At 32.8% G+C, this 18474-nt stretch overlaps 1 protein-coding gene across 2 annotated transcripts in view; it reads right to left on the reverse strand.

Moving 5' to 3' along the window:
* LOC149791709 (kinesin-like protein KIF28) overlaps positions 1-18474 on the reverse strand; it is a 76693-nt gene that overhangs the window by 25688 nt on the left and 32531 nt on the right. For both annotated transcript variants that reach the window (XM_089970217.1, XM_089970218.1), the window contains exons 10-18: positions 17882-18052; positions 14020-14141; positions 12907-13076; positions 11416-11544; positions 10959-11113; positions 8418-8566; positions 4831-4968; positions 3993-4076; positions 272-334 (exon numbers count right to left, since the gene is read on the reverse strand). In XM_089970217.1, coding sequence (XP_089826343.1) covers positions 272-334; positions 3993-4076; positions 4831-4968; positions 8418-8566; positions 10959-11113; positions 11416-11544; positions 12907-13076; positions 14020-14141; positions 17882-18052 — 1181 coding nt within the window. The remainder of the gene's footprint in view (positions 1-271; positions 335-3992; positions 4077-4830; positions 4969-8417; positions 8567-10958; positions 11114-11415; positions 11545-12906; positions 13077-14019; positions 14142-17881; positions 18053-18474) is intronic.

Below are 18474 nucleotides of genomic sequence, written 5' to 3' on the forward strand. Positions count from 1 at the left end.
ATAATAACCTTAATGACTGACCTTCAATAGTTCACTATAAATTCATCCACATATAACCTTAATAACTGACCTTCAATAGTTCACTATAAATTCATCCACATATAACCTTAATGACTGACCTTCAATAGTTCACTATAAATTCATCCACATATAACCTTAATGTCCCCTCCAATTGTTCACTATAAATGTATCCACATCCCAATTATGACCTCAAAAAATTCACTACAAACTCTGTCACATTTTTTAACATTTTAAAAATGTAAAATCTCACATTTAGTTTTCCAATTTCTTGGCCTCTGTAGTCTGTAATGTCCAACTGTTCATTCGAGTCAATCTGAAAAATACAACTTTATCAATAAATTTTGGTGTCATGATATGGTGATGGAAATATTTTCTGTATGGGTGAAGTATTACAATGATCTAAGTTTTCTTCCAATTAGGGGTTACCAGATTTTGTGACTTTTAAAATAATACAAATTATAAAATTCAATGCCCAATATAAAATGTCCTTCTATAAGAAAAAGGGAACATCTTTTCACATTAAAGTATTCAACTACTGAAGAAAATGGAAATTTTTGCCACAAACAAAAATGAACAATCAGTATTGCACCTACCTCAAGTCCAAGCACCCTGAAGATAGTTTTCTCCAGGCACCAATCAGATTATTTATAATGGTAATGAATAAGATAGTATTTGCATGGAGATATGGAAAGTTAATTTCAAAATTCAAACTATTTGAAAGAAATGAATCAAAAATGATTCATTTCTTTCAAATATTTTGAATTTTGAAATTAATTTGAGCAATATTGCGTTTTCTTTTAGATCAGATGCAGATGGGAGTACAAGATGGATATAATTTATTTTATAACATAATTTATTCTATAATGTAAATACAGAAGAAGTTTTCTAAGGATTATCATGTGAATTAGACATGTGGATCTACAGATATGTGGACTTACCAACCAACTACTCTGCATGTATGATTTTGGAATACTGTTTTGGATATTTAAAATTTCCAATCCATATCATATTTGTACAAAACAAATCAAGAAGAATTACAACAATTAAACCATAATATTCCTATTCCTGTGCAAAATTATGCTGACTAAACAGAATATAAATATCAACTGTACACCTGATAAGTATTTTACGCCAATCCAAATTACTGTATTTATGTCTTGCTTGCATTAGCCAATTATGAGGCACTGTATTATGTGCAAGCACTCATCAGAAAGCTGTCCACAGAAGCCATGGAGTATAGTGTCTTATAATTTGACTCCCTTATAATGAAGGATATGACACTTGTAATTTAGCTACTGGATAGGCAAGAGAAACCATGGAGTATAGTACCTTAGAATGAGACTGCCTTATAATGAAGGATATGACACTTGTAATTTAGCTACTGGATAAGCAAGAGAAACCATGGAGTATAGTACCTTAGAATAAGACTGCCTTATAATGAAGGATATGACACTTATAATTTTACTACTGGACAAGCAAGAGAAACCATGGAGTATAGTACCTTAGAATGAGACTGCCTTACAATGAAGGATATGACACTTGTAATTTAGCTACTGGATAAGCAAGAGAAACCATGGAGTATAGTACCTTAGAATAAGACTGCCTTATAATGAAGGATATGACACTTATAATTTTACTACTGGATAAGCAAGAGAAACCATGGAGTATAGTACCTTAGAATGAGTCTGTCTTATAATGAAGGATATGACACTTGTAATTTAGCTACTGGATAAGCAAGATAAACCATGGAGTATAGTACCTTAGAATGAGTCTGTCTTATAATGAAGGATATGACACTTGTAATTTAGCTACTGGATAAGCAAGAGAAACCATGAAGTATTGTACCTTAGAATGAGACTGCCTTATAATGAAGGATATGACACTTATAATTTTACTACTGGATAATGAAACAGAATCCAAGAATATACTTTTCTTTTAACACGTTAACCTCTAGCGACAACTTAACGGGGCATGAGGTAGTAGCCTACTGCCGAGCTCTGTAGCATCATGGTCATGCATGATACACTAAAGTGAGTGGTATTATAGAAAGGTAGACAGATGTAGCTCTACAATGATACCACATAATATGGAATATCTAGTTGCACTACAAAATACAGATAAAAAAAACTCATTTTTTGGACCCGACTTTTTTCTACCCAAAGTTCGCCCTTGGTCGGAATTTGATTTTGTGTTCGGATTTTAGACTTTTTGGTCTCAGATCTAAGACAAACTGGTATGAACTGCAAACAGACAGATGAGCCTTTGCAAAAAGTAGGATAAGATGGGCATTTGGAATAAAGAGTGGTCTTCATACAAACAAAATGGCTTCGTTTAGCAAAAAAATATTTTTAAAAATTTAAAAAAAAGAACTCCAACTTTTGCCCTTCTGCTCATGCGCGAGTCAAATAGCCAATGATAAATGATGCTTCTAACACAACTGGGTAGTATGTTATTGAAAGATGACTGGGGATTTGGTGTTTTTGAGTCTATTCAGAAATAGCTTTCAAAATGTGTTTCCTACTCGATTTTCAGGCAAAAATGACAAAAAGCTCCAGGGGTTAATGTATTAACTGGTACCATGTTCTAATCAAGGACCTTACACTGAGGAAGTGCTTTTCTGAGAGTCAACAAGATAAGGATTTCTTTGTTAACTGTTTTTCAATTCTTTGAAAGTCATAGAGCAGATGTTATAGTACTTTTCACAAATATAGTATAGTTTTCTGTGAATCCATTTTCACCAACAGTGGTTCTTCATCATAACACTGTTCGAGAATCCATAAAAGTATAGTGTGATTTAGGTCATGTTGTCTTATTGTGATGTACATCATATAGAAAGTATAACTCAACCAGTATAATGGGATTCATGACCATACCCTGGTTATATCATGGACAATGTCATAGTGAAGTGCTTTATAGTGAGGAACCATTGTACTAAGTGAACCAATGACTAGAATCAAACTTCGATACTATGCACATATAAAAAAAATATTATCAACTAAACAAACTATGAATTATAACTGCATAAGAACTGAAACCTTCAAGACCAAAAGCCTTAAGGACCAAATTCAATTTCAGTTTTGTGGATGGGAAGCAGAAAGTTCAGTTTTAATATTGATGTTCACCTAAGAGTGAAATGTGATCTGGTATTCTCCCATGTATGAGCAAATATTTATGTTTCGATAAAACATCAACTGACTGACAAATTGCCAAAGAGACATCTGAAATAAATAGGACTCAATAAAATTTGTACTTTATCTGCACACTTATAAGCCCAACTGCAAACTGCATAGACTCAGATCTTTGGTCACAGAAAACACCATCAGATTTTACTCTATGCATTTTGTTAAGAGCAACCAGTAGAATAAACAGCACAGACAATGATCTGCCAGTACATTATGCAACAGTAAATCAGGGTCTATGTTGTTTGCAGTTTGACTTGACTTGTAAACAAGTTTAAATGGTATGCATTTGCATGTTGGGTTCTGTTTTTACTCTGAATGGTTTAATGATATTTAAAGACCAATGACTAGCTAAATATTCTGAGTAAGTTTCTTTTTTATAAGGTCCTTTATAGTGATGACTAGACATGCAGAACTGAGAATTTCTTTGGGTTTTTTCAGTATAGAGGAGATCTGATTTACGGATTTAAACTACTGAAATTACAGAAGGAAATCATCTGGGACCATCAACATGACTCATTTTCAAGAATATTTCAGTTTACTGAGGTTCTGGTCAGCATAATGTAAAGGATTTCCAATCACAATACATCTTGCCTCTAATACTATTCAGGGTACCATAAAAGCAGACTGCCTTATATGTGAGGTTATCTTATACTGAGGTGTCTTATACATAATATTACTATCAAAAAATGAAATGGGATCGATGACCATACCAGGTTTATTAAAGGGATCACTTTATACTGAGATACCTTATAGTAAGGGAGAACTGTAATTGACTGTATTTGTACATACCAAAAATGCAAGTGACTTCAGCCAGACCTTTACACTCCCAATGTGAGAATCTGCTTTGTAATCTTCAAAGAATGGGTCTGTCTCCTATAAAGAGAAATAAATGTGTCTATTAGAAATACTATACTGTCTCTTATTTTTTCTACCCTCTAATTTTGTGTATTCCATCAACCACAATAAATCCTAATTATTATTATACCTGACTTTTTAAAGTTAATTTTTTTTTCTTATTCAAAATAAGATTGTTTTCAAATTTGAAAATGAACTGACAATTATACCTATTTCTAACCATCATTTTTGTCACAGTGTACTACAAATTAATGGTTACATGTCCATCTGATGAACAGAGACAGCCATCAAGAACATAAATCATAATATGGGTTTACATTGCACAAGCACAAAAATTTATGTTACATTGATATTATCACTATTAACATCTGATGAAGATTTTAGTATTATAAATATATAAAAATAATTGTATTTCTGTGCATTAATTAACCTTTACACTGACATTGAATTTCTTTGGTTTGCCACATAAAGCTTTTTTATCAATACTCTTCAAAACATTACTCTTCCAGGCAGTGTATTTTTATCACCAATCCTTAGTTCCTTGTTGCAAAACTTTTGCTCACAGGCAAAGCCTTCAATACATATGAACCAGTCTAGAAATCCCCTAATACACTTGTGCTATTTAGTGGCAGACAAACACGATGGATGAAATCAAATTTGGTTCATTGGTAATACACATATATCACTAAAGATTAGTTGTATTGTTTAAATTACAAAATTCTTCAGGTAAAATCTGGCATTTTACAGTAAATAATGATTAAATAACACTTACTGGTGGCAAGTCCCATGGATCATCTCCCTCAAGGGAGTCAGTGTACATTTCCTGCATTACGAAAAATCTGTTGATAAACTTGGTCTTATCCCAGATCCACTCGTGTTTTGTTTGCAGATCTGTCACACGCACCATCACCTAAATAAGAAAAGAAACAAAAATTAATAAAGAGACAAAATAAATTTGTGCGCAGTTCCTCATAAGTTGTCCAAATCTTGTTTAACTAAATAATTTTTACAAAGATTGTAGTTAGTGATCAGCAACTGGAATTGCTACACCTTTTAACATAACTATGACAATTATAGCTAGTACAGTCCTCCCTCAGTGTAAGGTCTTTCATTATAACATGCTTTCTATTATAAGGCAAATTATAAGGCAAGTATGGTCATGGATCCCCTTTTTATGAAGTGGTAATAAAATAAGGGTATCATGTAGTTCCTTATAAAGTGGTTTCAATACAGTATGGTATACTCTAGAGCCCCATAAACAGTGTTATAATGAGGGAGAACAGGACAGGCTTTGTCCAACATTGTCAAATGATGAGTCACCAAACACACATATATTGTTATATCTCCAGTGTTTGTTGGAGCCCATTGCATTCTTATTTGCCAATTTTAAGTAACCTCCAGCACTCCCACACATCTACCACTCTCTATCAATCACTGTTTATCTGAAATTCCATTTCACCTCGAGCCAATCTTGTCTTGGGCAATATGCAAGCTCGTACATAATGACAAGTGTCATGTAAAGTTTGCTTGACAAAGAAAGCATAAGCTGCCTTTATGAAAAGACACTTGAAGACTTTCCACTATATGACAAGTATAAATTCAATTTGTGAAAACTTCATTACTTTTTCATCTAATTTCGCATGAAAATTTTGCTAACAACAAAAAATAGCTCTAAACTTAAATGGTACAAACAATTTTCAAAATAAAACATTAGTGTGGACATAAATTGTGAGCTAATGAAAAGGTCTGGCTATCTCAGTTCTGGCCCTTGGGTAAATTATTTTGCAGTTTTATGTATGCAAAATTTTTCATGTCTAATCAGCTGAACAAAATAGTCTATAAAAGCAAGATTGGCACTATAATTTTACAAGCAGTCATAAAAATATTTCAGACAAAACCAAAAGACATGTTGTGAATATAATGTGTACCAGGACAGTGTCTGCACTTAAGGAAGGTTTCTCCATTCCTGCTCCTGCACTCATTAAATTTTTATCTGTACGGATTACCAATCAGTGTTTTTTCTTTAATAATTAATTACTTTTTTCATTTCAAAATAATGCTAAATTCATCCATAACTGAGCATTTCTGCAAGTTATCAGGTGAAGAAACAGTTTCTCTGATGTAATTTATACAACCTCAAAAGCATGTTTCATTAACAGTTGGCCATAACCATCAGCATCCTGAGACATGTTATAACCAAACAAATCCAATAACAAAGAAGCATGATATTCCAAATGAAGATGTAGTTATGACAACCAACTGGGACTATGTTTAGTTTCGTTCTAAGCCTTCATTCCACAAAATGAAGGAGGCAATTCACCTTGGACTGGGTACTAGTAACAGGAAAAGTGCAAGTAATATAATAATAACAGGTAATATATTACTGCTATTTTTTTTTTAAATTCCAGCTTAAAAGCTGAATAAACAATTAGGTTTTCATGAAAGCATTTGTAGGCATTTGGTGTAACAGCCATATGACCCTTTTTACATTTAAATATATTTGCAATAATTATACTGAAACTTAATTTTATAAATATTAAAACAAGAATTTCACATTCACTTGATATTTCTTACCTCAAGTGTTGCCACCAGTTGTCATTTTGCAAAATTTCTGTTTGATCAATATTTTTGTTGCTTTTTTTATTAAGAAAACATTTTTGTTAACACATTAACCCCTGGTGACAAGTTTATGTGGCAGGCAGTAGTAGCCTATTGCTGAGCTCTGTAGCATCAAGGTTATGTATGATACACTAAAGTGGGTGGTATTATAGAAAGGTAGACAGATGTAGCTCTACAATGATACCCAATAATCTGGAATTTCTAGTTGTACTGCAAAAAGTAGGATAAGATAGGCATTTGGAATAAAGAGTGGTCTCAATACGAAAATAATGGGTCTGTTAAGCAAAAAAAAAAAAAAAAGAACTGCAACTTTAACCCTTCTGCTCATGAACGAGCCAAATAGCCAATGAAAAACAATGTTTCTAACACTACTAGTCAGTATGTTATTGGAAGATCACCTGGAAGTTGGTGTTTTAGGATGTATTCAGAAATAGTTTCCAAAATGTGTTTCCTACTAGAATTTCAGACAAAAATGACAAAAACCTTCAGGGGTTAATGTGTTAATGGGTGCATTTTGATGAAGTCACCAAATTTGAATATTCCTTGCATATTTAATCATTTGTGCATTGACACTGCAGATAAATTACAAATTTAGTGATTCCTTGATGATTTGTAAACAAATTCAAAAATCCTTGTTAACACATTAACCGCTGGTGATGAGTTTACATGGCAGGAGGTAGTAGCCTACTGCCGAGCTCTGTAGGATCAAGGTCATGTAGGTCACACTAAAGTAGGTGGTACTATAGAAAAGCAGACAGATGTAGCTCTACAATGATACCAAATAATCTGGAATTTCTAGTTGCACTACCAAATACAGAGTAAAAAACCTCATTGTTTGGACCAGATTTTTGCTACCCAAAATTCGCCCATGGTCGGAATCCGATTTGGTGTCCGGATTTAAGACATTTTAGTCTCAGATCTAAGGCAGACTGGTATAAACTGCAAACAGACAGATGAACCTTTGCAAAAAGTAGGATAAGATGGGTATTTGGAATAAAGAGTGGTCTTGATATGCAAATAATGGGTCTGCTAAGCAAAAAAAATATTAAAAAAATTAATAAATTTATTTACAAAAACTCCAACTTTTACTCTTCTGCTCATGCGCGAGCCAAATAGCCAATGAAAAACTATTTTTCTAACACAATTAGGCAGTATGTTATTGGAAAATCACCTGGATGTTGGTGTTTTTGGATGTATTCAGAAATAGCTTTCAAAATGTGTTTCCTACTCGAATTTCAGACAAAAACGACACAAAAACCTCCACGGGTTAATGTGTTAAAAAAAAATCTTACAAGATGTATGCTTTCTTCTTAAAATCTACAAACTTCATATGTAAATTCCAAATTTCTACACATTATCTGCCATTCTCAACAATAAAACAAGCTTTCATTTACCAATTTTGATTGCAATCTTCTTTAGTTAAGCAAGTATAAGCTAACACTTTTGTCTTTTCTTCTGGAAACAATGGAATCCACATCTAACTCCACATTTTAAGTGGGTTCACACGTTAGGGCACACTAAAATGAAGGAGCTGTGTTACATTTATAATGTCTAACTTTATATCTAAACTAGCCTTCATTTTTATCAGTTATTAACATTTTCATTTTTATTAAAGCTGAATCGAAAGGGACTCAAAATTCTCATTCACACCATTGGTAGATATCTGTATGTCCTGAAATGTTCACAGATTGAGTGCATCTGTGCAGTAACATAAATAAGCATTTTATTTTTAAAAATTACCTCTGTTCGACCCTTTAGTTCTCCTCTGGCTTCAGGAGCCACAATTATCATATCAAATCGCTTGTTTTTCTCAAGCTCATCAGAAATGGAATTGGCTTGCTCAATTTTAGACATAATTTCCAGCATGTCTTCCTGTAGTAATGTTTCATCTGTAAGAAAATTTATCAATTTAAATTCAAATAAGACACAATTTGAAAATAACATTATGTCAATAGATCTGAAACTATACTGCACCCACTCTGTTTATCCACAATTGAAAATAATGTATTGCCTAAGCTTGAGACTGTGTTTTAATGACATAATAACTTTTATACCATATTCCATGAAATTACTAATCCTATGTGCACAATGGAATAAGTCTTAACATTTCTTCGGATATATATCATGTTCCATCAAACACAGGGGAAACCTGCAATAATGCATTGTTATAACACAGCTCTGTATACAAGTTCTATATCATATTCCATAAAATACAGCAGAACCCTGCAATAACACATGAAGTTTTAACACAAATTGGGATATATCTTTAATATCGTATCCAACAAAATACAGGGAAACTTGTAATAACATGCTTTGTTATAAAACAACTTAAGATATAACTTTAACATCATATTCCATTAAATACCGGGGAACCTAACAATAATACACTTTGTTATTACATAAGCTGGGATAAAACTTTAATATCATATTCCATCAAATACAGGAAAACACTACAATAAGACAATTAGTTATAACACAAGTTTGGATATAACTTGGTCATGTCATGGTTTTTTATTTTTTTCTGTTGTCTTAGATGCTCCTTATTCCCTGACACTACTCAATATATCAGCCAAGCACACAACAAAAAGATTTTTTAAAAATTCAGCTAATTTCAAAAACTTATAGATTACAAGTCAGAATTAATGATTTTTCACACTGATGATTAGGTTCCATCAAGCATTGGTTATCTTAAATCTTGATTGTTATATAAATTTGCAGGTACTAGAATTATTGTTACACATTTTACTAGTAGTTACTTTATTTAAACACAACACACACACACACACACACACACACACACAGAGTCCACTTATTAATATATTCATCACATTTACAATCATTCACATTATAAAATGTACCCAACTACCACATTAAAGAGGGGTACCACTGTACTAATTGTATGAACAAAACCAAGACAAATGTTGAGGTTCACACTCAGATCTGAGAAGTAAATTTTTTGCTTTTAAACATACTTGTCAACATCTTGTCCCCACTGTCATTTTAGTGTCCTTTAATGAGACATTTCTATTTTGTCTAAAACACAGAACACAATTTGTTTGTAAAAACCAGTTTCATGAAGAAATATGGATTATAAGTTAAACCAGCTGACCATGAATTCCTTATTTCGTGGGGTACTAATTTTTTTATTTATTCTGTGATCCCTGTAAAAAGTGAATTTAATTACCAAACAATAATCTTTCCGTGGAAACCAAAGGAATCCTTTTCCAATGCATGAATTTCAAATGAAAGTATCATTTTGACAAAACTATTAAAATTTCCAACAAAAGCAACTGAACTTAAAGTATTTTATCTCTTAATTTTGAGCCTTCAGTCATCTCCCTTGGGCCTTCAATCTGGTAAATGCTGACACCATTTTATAAGCTTCAAAGAATTGCCCTTTGGTGTCTTGGGCATTTACAACTGGGTAGAGACCCCAATAAAGACTGAATTGCATGAGCTGTGTCATTTTCTTGCTTGCTGAAGTAAATAGAATTCTAAACAGGAACAGATATGTCAGTTACATCTCTACATATATATGAGTGTTATAACATATGGGTCTGGCTTCTCAGTTGTAGAGTACCAACTAGTCAGTTTGAAAACACTTTCTTTAAGCCTGCTTGCCAGATGACATATACTTTCTTTGATCCTGGATGGTAATGTTGATCCTGGTTTGGTGCTTACATGCACATTAACACAAGTAGGTCATTTAGTGACAAGGGAATTAGAGTAAAATGTCTTACCCAAAGATGCACCACAATGGCCAACCCGGGCTGATTTAATGGTAGGATTCAAACTCTAATATCTCTGCCACAATGGCTATTGACTCCATTAGTCACTTCTTACAATATGCTGGTATGCATCAGACCTATTCTTCATCCTGAAGCTGACAGGTGGCTGGCAGTGTTGGGAATTGGTAAATATGTCAAGATGATTCATCTGTTCCTGCCAACTATTTAAGGATCAACTAATAACAGATTAATCCATCAATATAAGGTCTTGCCATAACCAAGAGCATTCTCAAAAAGTCTGAAACAGTGGGAATGGGTCAGAACTGGATTTCAACCAAACTCAATCGGGGGAAAATGGTGATCCATTAACAGGACATTTCATTAACAATGATCAATGCTCAACCAATCAGATTAATGAGAACCACACTAATGACTTGTATTATCCATACAAAATTATAGGTATGAGACAAATTGATACTGTATAATTATCTGTTACCTGTTGTGTCTTGCATATAACTGCCTTAATCTAACACATATGAACTAGACTACCTACCTTTACTCTTGTTTTGCCCGCTCACATCAAATCCAGACTTTTTGGCCAATTCCTCTTGAGCAGACTCAAATGTGACCTCCGGGAATTTTTCTTTGGAGCTATCTCTCTCCTTGGGGTTCACAAAAACAAAATACTGGGTGGTCCCAAAGATCAAGCTGATGACAGAAAATAGTTTTCAGGTTGAAACTTTTTGTTTTGCATGTCTGCTACACAGTACACAAAGTTCTAAAAACTCGTTATCTTCTAGAATTCTAGCATTTATTACCATTCTTAAACAATCTGATACAATTTTGTCAAAAAATATCCTAAAATGAAATTCTCAATGGTACTACATCATAGGAAAAGTCGAGACATCACATAAGCACCAAAATTTCTTAAGTCTATTATCGATTTAGAAACTGCAAATTCTGACATGGGCCAAGTCAGAAAGATGAGACATATACAAAACAAAACTTACCGATCATTGTGATGTAACTCAGTCTCAGCAGTAATTGGTTTGCCGTTTCTTATAATGCGTGCATTTGTCTCTGGAACAAGGCTGAATATTCCATTGTTGTTCTTCACTGTGGCATGCTTAGCCATCAGACTGAATGAGTAAAATAATGACACATTATATGATGTTATTGATATCACATGTCATACAACCAAATTATAATTTTGATATAACACAAATGTAATATCACATCCTGATATTACACAGGGTATATGCACAACATATACCTGAGATATCTCGATAAAATTTGAAGTCAAAAGCCTCATCTTCTGTCAGTACTTAATTAATGGAATAAATAAATGTTTTGTTCCATGATTAAACTAACATTTCTTCATATTTCATATGTAATTTATGAAACTCAGCAAGATTATTTCAGTTTTTCTGCAATGTTTACAACATATTAAATTATTTAATCTGTGTTATAAAATTCATCCAAATGAATTGCTTTTGTAAGATCAATTATTCTCTGGTATATTTAGGAAAATTAGAAACTCTTCTTTTGCAAAAACGTTATGATACAATTGCTGTAAGATTTTGGGTGTACATAAATTTATCTGGGTGTTCATAAATCTTTTTGGGTGTTCATAAATCTATTTTGGTGTTCATAAATTTCTTTGGGTGTTCATAAATCTAATTGGGTGTTCATAAATTTATTATACCAATACTAGCCCAATCTTACTCTCTTTTGTGAGTAATGTTTTCTGAGTTGAAAATAATCACTATTACAAAATTACTAAATCACAATACTTGAACAAATTCAGTCAGCTCAACTTTGTGAACAGTTTTACAAATTAAAGTATTCCATGGGTGTACTGCTAATTAGTAAATTAGAAAAATGATAGTACTAATATGTTTAATTTTCTAAATTTAGAAAAATCTAAATGATGACTAAATAGTGATACCAGTCTGTAAAATATTCAAAGGACCAGACAATTTTGTCCTTATCAGACAGGTGTTCCTTATAGAGGTGAAATTATAATATTCCCTTACTATAACATTTTTCTGCTTATACCATACTCCCTCACTATAATGCTGTTTACATGAGCCATAAAAATTAACTGCCTTAAAGTGAGGCCACCTTATACTGAGGTACTGCATACATAATATTACTATTAAATACTGCATTGGGAACCATGACCTTACCTGTCTTATACAAGGGGTGTTTTCATTCATAGGATCCTTATAGTGAGGGAGAACAGCATATATTAAAACCCCAAAACTGGACCCATAATGAAAGTGTCCACTAAAGTAAGGTTTCAATGTACTAAAATGTACAGGATTCAGCCACTATTACTCTTTGTTCATTTCTGAAGCCATATTACAGTTTATCCTCACAAGGTAAAGATTTGTGGGTATGGAATTCAGCAAAACCTTGCTTTTGTCTGCAAATTCAGGTCCTCAACTGGGACTTCCCTATTCAGCATTAGTGCATGTGACTGATTTTATAACTCTCACCTGGGTCCCTTGAGTCGAAACTTGCAATCCTCTGCACTACCAAGAATGCTCTCTGGCTGCTCGAAGAAGTGAACAACATGACCTGTTAACATGGGGTCCATGTTGAGATTGGAAATATGAGGAATCTTCTTCTTCTTTTCCTGCATCTCAGCTGTCCCTAAACCATCATCCTGAAAAAAAGGTTATAGATCAATAAAGTAAACTCTTTTTATGTTATTTACGGTACAAGTTACTTAATACAAATAACACATTAATATTTATGTTGATTACACTTGTCAGAAAAATTTATTTGAAATCCGTTAAGGAAAGCTTATAACATATACCTTTCCTTGGAAAGTAAGTCAGTGTGACTTTTATTTTTTTAATTACCATTTTATCCCACAAAACACAAACTGCAACTTTTGCAGCAGCTGGTGAAGATGTATTCAAACTAATCAGAAATCTTTACATCACTTTAAATCAATTTAAATACATCCTGGATAATAGTTCACTGAAACCCATTAAAATACAACACACAAGAACCTTGATTAAATGCTGTATCCGTACCACAACTTTGGTGTCAATTAATTTCTAACTACTTGCATGCACAAAATTCACAGACAGACTCATGAACAAAGTGAACCATTCGGATTGTGCATTCAAAACATGTGCATTAATATAGATTAAAGGGGCATCTGCAGATGGAAGTCATGACTGCATACTTTACTTGCAAAGAATACTTGCAAGGCACCAATTTCCAAAGAAAAGGCAAGCCATAATATTCTGTCAATTGATCCTTGTCCTACCCTGCCCAGACTAACATTTGTCTGGTTTAGGATTTCACTGTTTAGCAATAAAAGCCAAAGTAAGCCAGCGGATCGAAACTAATACCATATGTATCATATAGTATTAGCAATATTCATCACATAGAAATATTTCAAAACTTGTTAACAAATAAGTACTGAAACTTTTTCATTTTTTGTGTCAACCTCAATAATGTTAGACATTCAATGAATTCAATTAAATGGACATTTTGTTCTCACATACATACACATGGACAGTGAAGTGATTACAGAACACTCTTCGTCTGTCATAGTCAAGGTAAATATTACAAAATATCTATATTTTGCTTACATCACTTTGTGCCTCTGCAAGCTTTTGCTCAAACGTCTTCTTCATTTCTTCCATTGCTAAGGCATTCTTGTCCAGGAGGCTTTTGTACTGCTGCTCCAGTTCTGCCTTCAATTTGGCTTTCTCTGTGGATTTAGAGAATTAAATTATGTCAAAATATTTGAATTTTGTTGATTTTCTTTTTAAATTTAAACAAAAATATTCTTATTTAAATAACCAATTTTATATGATTTGTAAACCAAAGTTATATTTTTACTGTTACTACATATAACTTTTGTTGTGATATACATTAATAAAGATGACCAAATGAGTAAATGTTGAGATATGTTGAGTTTATAAAGCATAAAACCATAAAAACAAGTGACAAGACCACAAAAAAGAACAGGTTCCAAGAAATAAAACAACAGTTGTGCAAAAACAAGCCCTCTAGGTAAAAAATCATATGGAAGACTGATGATCAATGATTCACAAAGACTGAACAAATCTTCAGGTACAACTTGTATCCAACTGCAAATGTAACTCCTTGCAATCACACGAAGTTTACAATTAGATTTTTAGGGCAGTTGAAAAATACATAATTGCAATGATTAGATTTGCTTATTTACATATAACCTAATATAATTCTGGTCTGTATTTCATTACTACACACATATTTAACACCTGAGCTGAAACTAATAGTTCTTTACCTACACCTCCTTAATCAACACCAACATTTTCATATTTTGTCTTTAAGTATACAGCAATATGTTTCTACTAAAAATGCTTATTAAATATTTTCATATCTTTACAATAATGTATGTATAATTTTATTTAAACATCTCATCTGCTTCTTTCAATGCTTGCAATTCGCTGCAATCATCACTAACATCAGCCACATTATCAAACTAACGGTTATTGCCAAAAAGAGAGCTCAATATTCAATACTTTGTTTGATTTTTACGCATTTTCCTGATAACTTCTGCAAATAAATAGTTTTTAACAAAAGATCATGCAAATGGTTCACATCTAGACTATGTGAGGGTAAATATGGAGGAAAAATTAACAACATGACCTGAGAAAACATCATTCATTGATTAACACACAATAACGAAATTCTGTATGTACTTGCTCACAAGTCACATCTAACTGCAAACTACACAGACCCACATCTGCTATTGCATAATGCACCAGCAGATCTGGGTTTATCTACTCTGTTAGGAGTAACCATTAGAACAAACAACACAGACCATGATCTGTCTGTTAAATGCAATGTCAGATAGGGTTTGTGTTGTTGCAGTTGGATCCAACCTATAGGGCAAGTATAAAATTGCACATCTCAAAAAAAGTGAAAGAAAACTTCAGGCTTTTGATGTAATGAATAACATTTTCAAAATCTTACCCTTATCTTATGTACCTTTTACAATTACATTTATTCAGGACATTTCATTTAAAAAAAAGCACTTCAATTGTGTTAGTATGACCTGCACAAATACCTATCTGGATTAAATACAGTGTATGTATCGATGTCTTAATAAGCTTCCTGTTTCCAGGATGCTGTCATAGCCATTGTTTTTCACTCTCCTAGATGTTCTGACAAGAATTCAAAATTGGAACATAATAATATCATTTCCTCTCAAGTTCAATGGCAACTTTTTTAAATCTCCCAAGCTAAATGCCCTGGGCAACTATTTTATATCTCTCAAACTGAATGCCCTGAATGTCCTGTGTAAAGGTACATACATAGCCATTGGTAGGTGGTGTATTTTGTATGTTAACTTTCAATGATAACACAGTGATAATTAATTAAATAAATTAATTTCTAATACCTTAATTTACACAACAGTTTTATTTTTTTAAAAAAAGCTTGCAAGATCATATCAACTTCCAACTGAAAGAAAACCTAAAGAATGAGATCTAAGCCCATTTGGAGGGGTGAGGGGATAAAAAATACATCATGAAATTTTGCAAATGCTTAAAGTAAAAAACAAAAGAAAAATTTGGTCTGAAGACCTGGAAACTGGAAATTTTACTAATTTTTCATAAAACTCTTAGAAAATTTAGGAGATATCACATGTCAGTTGATCTGTCTCTATCACACAGTTTTTCAAAGACTGGAAATTTTTACACATAATAAATGAGGCAGAGTCACAGTAAAGATTGTTAAAAGCAAGATTAGGTTTAAAATTTTTTTATCAAGGAACCACAAAAATAAAACAAGTTCGATATTTAAGTAGTGATTTCAAAATCAAATCCAGCAAAACAATGGGATCCAACAGCATAATTATGTTATATGATGGACTGCACCGTAATAAACAACTTATTCAGGGGGAGGGGGGAGGAGGCCACTCTATTCATATAACAAGTAAAAAGTAATTCAACTTGCATCATAAACAGAGGATCTCAAACAGGTAATAATTTCATATTGAATTTGTAATATTCAATTTGTGAAATGAGTTGAATAATTTCCAGTTTCTGTGATACCTTTGCGAGCAAAAACTGGAAATTATTCAATGAGTTCCATAAATTTAATATTAAATCATCACCCGTTTGAGATTCTGTTTATCACTAGGTTTATTTTAAATGGAAACAGTTTAGAAAGAAAGAAGAACTAGTTTAATTTATCTGTCTCTGCATCTTTCAATTGTTTTTGCATAAAACTATAGTCCCAGATCCTAGTTTTATTAATAATGTGTAGTTCTATTTCTACTAGTGATATTTAAAAGAAGATCTTTCTTACAAATTATAATTCAAAAAGCAATCATACTTCTGAATCAATACAACATCTGACACAGACAACATCAGTTTTCAACACTGGATCTCCAATGGAAACTCCTCTGTGATGTCACTAAGAGGTACCATATACATTGATTCTGATGAGAAGTTCTACAATGTTTCCACCAAAGGTGTGCCAATTCCATAACTATTGTTGAAGTATTGTATACAGCAGAAAAAGAAGCATTTCAGTTTTTGGATATTCATATGAAGAAATGATTACTGGATGAAACAAGTTGTAATAAACCTAGATATGTTGCTCAGTATAGTAGTTCCAGATTTTTGTACTATTTGATTTTGAAGAATGATATGATTGGATAACTTTTTGTCAGTTGGGAGACTGGTATTTGTCAACACTCTTATTCTTCTCAAAACAGTTAATTTACTCCAGTAGGTTAACATTTAAACCATGCTTGTCTTTGGGGTAAGGTGGTATGGTGCAAGTTACAAGTTGTTCCCACCCCTCTGTCCACTGACCAATATCTGTATCTTTATTTGTAAACAAGGCCCTATGGGGTAAATTGGCACACACTATATGTATGTAAAGTGTGCTATCTATCTGACAATTAAGACACATTAAGTTTTCCATGTTTAAAAATAAAAATTTCAATTAAATTAATATAATCCTCGAACAATGGAATTACAGATGCTATTTAAGTGCAGGTTTTTTTCTCGGTATAACATTTCTTTATTGTATATTACTGATAGATCATTTACACATTTAGTGATGGGTCATTTAAGAATAATGATTATACAGGGTTGGCTGTGCACAAACATTAGCTAGAGCACTAACTGAAACTCTGAACCCTTGGACTCAAACTCTTCCTTCACGATCAGGCAAACAATCTGAACTTAACCAACTCAATGTATAATTCCTCTATATTTCTTTTCAAAACACTTTCTGCATAAAATTCAAACACCTGAACTCAACCAAAATCCCCAATAGAGGTACTACTATAATTTCATAGTGTTATCGTAGGTACCAATTTTTGTGGATTTTGCAACTGCAACAAAATACCAAGTTTAAAGACACAACAAATGCCAATCAATGAATTTAAATACCAACAACAATAACATTTTTCACAATGGAGAATTATGGAATGCTAAAACCTACCTTCTTCTGACATATCATCATCCATTTCATCGTCACCCTTTATAAGCTCCATCTTGCCAGAAGACAGCATGGCCTTGAGACGTTCATTCTCTTCTTGCAATTCTCTGATCAACTGTGCTGTTGGGTCTTCATTGACCTTGGCTGAGTTCTTAATCTGTTTGGCACGGTCAGCTGTAATCAGAAGAAACAAACTGATGTACAAGACTATGTGGGGTGTGAACAAGGTTTTAATTGTCATTTGCCAGGTAGAGGAAACAACTGTGCTGTTTATAAAGAAACCAGAAATGTGTCCATATAATGTGGTTGCTTCTGCTAATATGATACAATTAAAACCAAACTTTTTAAGTCAAACAAGGGCCATAACTCAATAACATTTAGCTGAATAGCAACTAAAAAAGAAATCTGATTACAGTTCTGCTCATCAAAAAACTCAAATCAAATTTGGTTTCAACCCAAAAAGTCCTTTAAAAGTTTGAGTGGAAACTGAAAGGCAAAATTCTAAGTCAATTAGGAGCCATTACTCCATAGAAATTTATCAGAAAATAGTTAAAATCATACTTGTTCTAGGTCTTCTACAGTGGCACTCTACAGTT

The sequence above is a fragment of the Sinohyriopsis cumingii genome, chromosome 9 (assembly GCF_028554795.1).
Source record: "Sinohyriopsis cumingii isolate HCF-2022 chromosome 9, ASM2855479v2, whole genome shotgun sequence".
Classification (NCBI taxonomy): domain Eukaryota; kingdom Metazoa; phylum Mollusca; class Bivalvia; order Unionida; family Unionidae; genus Sinohyriopsis; species Sinohyriopsis cumingii.